Source organism: Charadrius vociferus, unplaced genomic scaffold, assembly GCF_000708025.1.
Source record: "Charadrius vociferus isolate BGI_N301 unplaced genomic scaffold, ASM70802v2 scaffold1041, whole genome shotgun sequence".
Classification (NCBI taxonomy): Eukaryota; Metazoa; Chordata; class Aves; order Charadriiformes; family Charadriidae; genus Charadrius; species Charadrius vociferus.
The window spans coordinates 1,574,511-1,581,430 of NW_009646843.1; the positions used below are offsets into that span (position 1 = coordinate 1,574,511).

The 6,920-nt window shown below is 59.1% G+C and overlaps 2 protein-coding genes across 2 annotated transcripts in view; both read left to right on the forward strand.

Moving 5' to 3' along the window:
- DDX41 (DEAD (Asp-Glu-Ala-Asp) box polypeptide 41) overlaps positions 1 to 5,321 on the forward strand; it is a 9,928-nt gene extending 4,607 nt beyond the window's left edge. Inside the window, exons 2-17 of the mRNA XM_009893272.1 lie at positions 51 to 149; positions 239 to 398; positions 482 to 556; positions 927 to 987; positions 1,600 to 1,736; positions 1,995 to 2,067; positions 2,244 to 2,397; positions 2,511 to 2,647; positions 2,846 to 3,008; positions 3,109 to 3,240; positions 3,422 to 3,493; positions 3,782 to 3,878; positions 4,236 to 4,385; positions 4,539 to 4,610; positions 4,806 to 4,916; positions 5,156 to 5,321. Of these exons, the coding sequence (XP_009891574.1) occupies positions 147 to 149; positions 239 to 398; positions 482 to 556; positions 927 to 987; positions 1,600 to 1,736; positions 1,995 to 2,067; positions 2,244 to 2,397; positions 2,511 to 2,647; positions 2,846 to 3,008; positions 3,109 to 3,240; positions 3,422 to 3,493; positions 3,782 to 3,878; positions 4,236 to 4,385; positions 4,539 to 4,610; positions 4,806 to 4,916; positions 5,156 to 5,292 (1,734 nt within the window). The 5' untranslated portion in view covers positions 51 to 146 and the 3' untranslated portion in view covers positions 5,293 to 5,321. The remainder of the gene's footprint in view (positions 1 to 50; positions 150 to 238; positions 399 to 481; positions 557 to 926; positions 988 to 1,599; positions 1,737 to 1,994; positions 2,068 to 2,243; positions 2,398 to 2,510; positions 2,648 to 2,845; positions 3,009 to 3,108; positions 3,241 to 3,421; positions 3,494 to 3,781; positions 3,879 to 4,235; positions 4,386 to 4,538; positions 4,611 to 4,805; positions 4,917 to 5,155) is intronic.
- Positions 5,322 to 6,048: 727 nt separating this feature from the next.
- DOK3 (docking protein 3) overlaps positions 6,049 to 6,920 on the forward strand; it is a 4,437-nt gene continuing 3,565 nt past the window's right edge. Inside the window, exon 1 of the mRNA XM_009893730.1 lies at positions 6,049 to 6,105. Coding sequence (XP_009892032.1) covers positions 6,049 to 6,105 — 57 coding nt within the window. The remainder of the gene's footprint in view (positions 6,106 to 6,920) is intronic.

The window sequence follows — 6,920 nt, forward strand, 5'->3', positions numbered from 1 at the left end:
CGCGGGCCAGGTGCCGCCCTGGGCCGGCCTTACCTCGCGTCTCCCCACAGAGGCAGCGGGAGGAGGCGGCGGAGACGTCCGACCTGTCTGGGGAAGAAGATGACGACTACGTGCCCTATGTCCCTGTCAAGCAGCGCAAGCAACAGATGGTAACAGGGCCTGGCGCGGCCGGGGAAGGGCTTCGAGCGTCTCTCCCGACGCGGAGCCTCTCAATCCACCTCCACCCGCTTCCTTCCAGCTGCAGAAACTGCTGCAGATGCGGCGGAAGGTGGTGTCGGAGGAGGAGCAGCGGGACAGTGGGAGCGAGCAGCGGGGTGACGAGGATGACATCCCCCTGGGGCCCCAGTCCAACATCAGCCTCCTGGACCAGCACCAGCACCTCAAAGAGAAGGCAGAAGGTAGGGGAACGGCTGGCAGTAGGGCCGGCCGGCTTTTGGGAGGGACTGAAACCTCCTCACTGTTTCCCTGACTCTCCCCCCAGCTCGGAAGGAGTCGGCCAAGGAAAAGCAGCTGAAGGAGGAAGAGAAGATCCTGGAGAGCGTGGCAGAGGGTCGAGGTGAGTGGTGGGAGCTCTGTGTCTCTCAGACTGGTCTCTAGAGCTGTCAGGGCAGCAGTAGGAGTATTAGCTGCCTTGCAACACTCAGGGTTGTTCGCACCCAGGGATGGGACAGGAGATCACAATGGGATTTCTCGGTTGGCATCTATCTGCCTGGCTTAGCTGAGACATTGCTGTGGCAGGCCCCTGGGCATGGCAGGCTGCACCACAGGGTGTTTCTGTACCCAGAGGGGCTGTCAGGGGTGCTACTTTTCCTCCTCTGCCCCTGGGCACAGTCTCCCAAACTGTTTGCCTAAGTAGTTTTCTGCTGAGGTTAAGTGCATGTGGAGATGGAGAACTTGCGCTGACCTCGTTGGCTTTGTTCTTGCAGCTTTGATGTCTGTGAAGGAGATGGCAAAGGGCATCACCTACGATGATCCGATTAAAACCAGGTGTGTATAGAGGTTGTCTTTCTGAAAACGCTGTTTCTTTACAGCTGAAGAGAATAGAAACCATGCAGCATTGCAGGAGGAATACCACTCTGTGGCTACTGCCTTATCTTTTGCTCTACTGCCTGGCTTCTTGCTGCTGTACATAAGATGAAGGCTGTTGAGTTACCTTGAATGTTATTTTATATACAGTTAAGACTTTCTGGAGTATGTTTATATTAAACTTGAAGACTTGAGATGGATCTTCAGATTTTGGAAGTGACTAAGCTAGAGAAAGGGACTGGGTGAGCCCACAGAGCCAGCACTGCTTGAGGCAGTGTCAGAGAGATGATCGAGATCTGTCCAAAAGATTTTGGCATGTTCCATCCACCATCCATAGAATGTTCTCACCTACAAGCTTTGGACTTCTTACTGAGACTTTGGGGAAACGTGTAACGCATGGAACTGGCTTGGGTCTGCTCCTGTGCTCACACCACGAAGGCCCTTGGGGTTACCTGTTTTCCCTGGTGGGATATTGGAGCCCGACTGGGAGTTCCCCTGGGCCTCTGTGGGGGCTGCTGGCTCTGGAGCCCTAGCCTCATTCTGCACCGTGACCTTCCTCTGTTGCCGTTGCAGCTGGAGAGCACCTCGTTACATCCTGGGCATGTCGGAGGCACGGCACGATCGTGTGCGCAAGAAGTACCACATCCTGGTGGAGGGGGAAGGCATCCCACCCCCCATCAAGAGCTTTAAGGAGATGAAGTTCCCAGCAGGTGGGTCAGGAGAGGATCCTGGCAGGGTTGGGGACAGCATTCTCCTGGGAAACGAAGCACAGCAAGCGAAGCTGTCAAATCTTTAGTGCTTAGTGTTAGTGGGGTCACAGCTTAAATTTCCGGTGGTGGCTGTGTCACCTAGCTGCTGGCCTAAGGGGTGTTTGTCACTAGTGGAAGAGCTGCTGCTGGGACTGAGCAGGAGGGAAAGCGGGAGAAGACTTCAGGTCATGAATGTGTGTCCCCCTTGTTCTCTGACAGCTATCCTGAGGGGCCTGAAGAAAAAAGGGATCCAGCAGCCAACACCCATACAGATCCAAGGCATCCCCACGATGTGAGTGCTCTGTCCCCATCCCACAGTGGGGAGAAGTTGCTCCCTAGAGCCCACCCAGCGGTGTATACCAGGTGCTTTTCCCTGGTGACAGATGTATCCTGTCACCTTGCTCAGTCCTGGAGGTCTGAGCCGTTCTGTGATGCTCCTGCTCACCATCAGCCCCATTTCTTTGCCAGCCTCTCAGGAAGGGACATGATTGGCATTGCGTTCACTGGCTCTGGGAAGACCTTGGTGTTCACCCTCCCAGTGATCATGTTCTGCCTGGAGCAGGAGAAGAGGCTGCCATTTTCCAAGCGAGAGGGACCCTATGGACTCATCATCTGTCCCTCGGTGAGTGTCAGGGGCGTGGTGACAGGCGGGAGAAAGCTTTGATTGATATTCAGGGGCAATCCCAGATCCTCCCTGCACGGAGGTGTAGGAATGAGTAAGTTTTGTCTCTGCAGCGGGAGCTGGCCCGGCAAACCCACGGCATCATTGAGTACTACTGCCGCCTGCTGCAGGAGGACAGCCTGCCCCCGCTGCGCTGCGCCCTCTGCATCGGGGGCATGTCTGTCAAGGAGCAGATGGAGACAATCAAACAGTAAGACCTGATGGAACTTGTGGGGCTGGAGCTGTGCTGTGTTTTCTGGCAGGGGACTAAGGGACGTCACCCTGGCTGGATGGCTTCAGGACGGTGTGGGGGTGAGGGTGATGTGCCAAGTGGGTGTTACCTTCTCTATGTGTTGCTGCATGGGGCGGGAATCCGAGTGCCTGACCGTGGCTGCCTCTTGTCCTACAGTGGTGTGCACATGATGGTGGCAACCCCTGGCCGCCTGATGGACCTGCTGCAGAAGAAAATGGTGAGCCTGGACATCTGCCGTTACTTGGCTTTGGATGAGGCTGACAGGATGATCGATATGGGCTTTGAGGGGGACATCCGTACCATCTTTTCCTACTTCAAGGTACTGAGCTGGCACAATCTGAGCACCCTGAAGCTCAATCCCTACACCTGACTGTTTGGGTGAGTGCTAAATCCTTGCTCACACTGTGTTCCCTGCGCAGGGCCAGCGACAGACCCTCCTCTTCAGTGCTACAATGCCCAAGAAGATTCAGAACTTTGCCAAGAGTGCCCTCGTGAAGCCCATCACCATTAATGTTGGGCGAGCGGGTGCTGCCAGCCTGGATGTTGTGCAGGTGACGTAGTTGGGTGCTCCCCCATGCCTGTGGGGGAGGCTAGCGCTGTTCATGAGGGCACTTGATGCATCCCTTGTCAAGGAGTTGGGGTGCGTGGCCCTCCTTCCCAACAAGTTAAAGGATACCAAGCAATGGCAGTTTCTCTGCTTCCTGCCTGACCCATCCCTGTGCTTGTTCCTAGGAGGTGGAGTACGTGAAAGAGGAAGCCAAGATGGTGTACCTCCTTGAGTGCCTGCAGAAGACTCCGCCACCGGTGAGTAGTGCACTCTGGCTGCTCTGGGAGCGTGGCTGAGGGCAGTGAAGTGCACTGCAGCCCTGGGGCACGGGTGGAGCCGGCAGTGGGGACACGGCTGTGATGCTGCAGGGCTCTGCTGTGTGTGGGCTAGGCGTGAGTGAGCCATGCTTCACATACGAGCAGGTCCTGGGCCCACAGCTGTTGTGTGCTCTGCTCAGCAAGAGGGAGTGGGTTTCCCGGGGGGGGGGTTGTGCTGGTGCCAGGCTGCAGAAAGGCAGCTCTGCCATGATGTCTGTGCTGCGGCAGGTGCTGATCTTTGCGGAGAAGAAGGCGGATGTTGATGCGATCCATGAGTACCTACTGCTTAAGGGTGTGGAAGCTGTGGCCATCCACGGAGGGAAAGGTCAGTGAGGGTGTTGAGGGGTCCTGGGCTGCGGTGTGGCCCTACCTGACCCCACTCCTGCCAGGGTGGGACGTGGCCATGGGAGGTCCCAGCGTGCAGCAGTTTGTGATGGTGTGAGGAAGGGCTGTGGCAGTGGTAGGAGCGAACACCATGTTGTATGTAGTCGGCATAAACAATGCAGATTCCTGTGGGATCTGTAGGGTCTTTTTGCCTCTTAATTTGGGAAAAGGCTTCATGGGTCCTCTTACTGAGGGAGCCCCAGTTGAGTGATGCTTGGCTCTGAGGCCCTAGTGGTTGCCAGAAGAGGTAAGACTGGGAGCTCTGCCCTTGCTGATCTTCTCTGCTGGGCCTTTGCAGATCAGGAGGAACGGACAAAAGCCATCGAGGCCTTCCGGGATGGGAAGAAGGATGTTCTGGTTGCCACTGATGTCGCTTCCAAGGGCCTGGACTTCCCAGCCATCCAGCACGTCATCAACTACGACATGCCGGAGGAAATTGAGAACTATGGTGGGAACTGGGCCCTGTGGGGGACCGATGAGGGTGTGGTGTGGTGGGTGCAGAGGCCAGCAAGGCTCTGCGCTTGTCTCTGCAGTGGCTGGGGGCAGGGATGGTCTGTCGCGTTGCATTTGCCTAGGCCTGATCCTGTCTGTTTCTCCACAGTTCACCGTATCGGGCGTACAGGCCGTTCAGGCAACACTGGCATTGCCACCACCTTCATCAACAAGGCCTGCGGTGAGAAATGGCACGGGGCCGGGGGGTGGGCTGGTAGGAGGCAGCTGGATGATGGAGCTGCCTCTGTCTTGGCAAGGGGGTGTTCCTGAGCAAGCAGGGACGAGTCACGATGGCCCTTGGAGGGGAGGTGGTGGCGTGGGGCAGTGCCACCGAACCCCTGCTCGGGCTGTGTCTGATCCCGGTCTGTGCCCCCAGATGAGTCGGTGTTGATGGACCTGAAGGCTCTGCTCCTGGAGGCGAAGCAGAAGGTGCCACCTGTGCTCCAGGTGCTGCATTGCGGGGACGAAACCATGCTGGACATTGGAGGTGAGAGACCCTGGGCTGGCACAGGGACCTCCCACAGGACTGTTGAGAGACCTGGGCTGTGGACAGGACCCCCGGTTCCCATCGGTCCAGGCTCCTGGGGCTGTCGTTGCCTGGCCACGCGGGCAGCCCAGCGCTGTGGCAGCGGGGGAAGATGCTGGCGTAGCCCCTCTGCTTCTGGGGTGGGGGGCCGCTTTCCTAGCATGGCACAGCTCCCCCTGACCTCCTCCCTCCCGTTGCAGGCGAGCGGGGCTGCGCCTTCTGCGGTGGCCTGGGCCATCGCATCACCGACTGCCCCAAGCTGGAGGCGATGCAGACCAAGCAAGTCAGCAACATCGGCCGCAAGGACTACCTGGCCCACAGCTCTATGGACTTCTAGCCTGGGGAGCATGCTGCCCAGCGTTCCCCCTGCGCCAGCCTTGGTTCCCTTTCAGCCGGAGCAGCGCCCCAGCTGCCCTGGCCGTCCCCAAGCCCAGGGGCCTATCCCGCACTGTTGTGGCCCCTTTTCCAGGTGTTTGGCCACTGGGCGTGTTGCTGGCTCAGCCTTCAAATTTCTCAGCCTGGGAGGAAACATGTGGGGCTGTGCTGCAACACCTCGTTATGTCAGCAGAGCGGTGGGCAGGCAGGTAGCGATGCCTGAGGGGAGGAGGAAGCCCCAGGTGTGGTGGATGGTCTGTCTGGCCAGCTGCCTGCTGCCCCTGCCAGCCCTCTGCAGTGGTGTGGCCGAGGTCTTACATCACTCCCTGCCAAAGCCCCTCGATTCCTGTGGGACCATCCCTCTTACCTGGTTCTGTGCCTCGTCTGGTGGCTGTTCCCGTGTCCCCTAGATACGCTCTGATGCAGCTGGGGCAAGGCGCAGCGTGCTGTGCTCCTGTCGGGCGGTCCCCACGGTGCTTCCTGTGCTCTGCCTGCGTGCGTTCTGCCCCGCTGCCCCTCTGTGAGGGGGAGGGCGAACGGACAGACACCTCCTGTCACCCAGCCTCTGCCCCTCATCCCACACACCGAAAAGGGGAAGTCGCTGAGAGAAGGAAGTCTGCCCCATGCAGTTGCTGCGGCTGCAGCAGTCACATTTTCTCCGCTGCTGGTAGCCTGAGTTCCCGATCCTTGCGCTGGCTGCCAGGGCGGTGCTGGGCCCATGGAGAGACCGGTGAAGGATGGGATCCTATATGTGCAGCACTGCAAATTTGGAAAGGTAAAGGGTGGATTTGGGGCTGGGTACAGGGTTTGCCCTGATCTGTCTTGACACCAGGCCTGGGGCTGGGTCCTCGGTAGCCTGGGAAGGGGGGACCAGAGCCAAATCCCCCCTGGAGCTGCCCTTGGGGGGCCTTGGGCTCCGCAGCCCCAAGAGTGGGGCTCTCCCCCAGCCGAGGGGACTCATCCGTGCAGGCACCTGCTCAGGCTCGCCCCTGCGCGCGGGGTCCCTCTTCTCGCTTGGTCACCGCGCGATTCGCAATGAAACAATAAACGTGTGTTAATGAGGCGCAGCTCCAGTGTGTGTGTGGGAGCGGGGGCAGCACGTGGGATGTGACTCTGCACCCAGCCCTCCACGAGCCTGGCCCTGGGGGGTCAGTGCCATCCATGGGGCACCCCTCGTGGCTTGGCCTGCTGCCCTGGGTCCTCGGGGTGGGCATCGACTGCTGCAGCCCTTTGGGTATGGTATGGGGGACGTGATGGGAGTCCTTGAAGGGTCGAGCCGGCTCTAGGGAGATGGGTGTTGGCAAAGTAGGTCCCGCTGGCACACTGGCCATGCCTTAGTGGCATCCCCTCTGCTGCCGTGGGGTAGCCATGCCCCTGCTGGGGACTCAGTGGATGTGTCAGGGCTACAATCACACTCCCATCTCCTCACCAAGTGAGAGCGGAGTCTTGGAAGTGAAGCAGGCAGGCCTTGCGTGCGCGGGGCTGGCGCCTTGTGCAAAGGAGGCAGGTGGGCTGGCGGTGGTGGGTATTTTGGGTGCTTGGCTGCATCTGGTTTCTGCAGGGCTGGGGCTCTGCTGTGCTTTTGAGGCA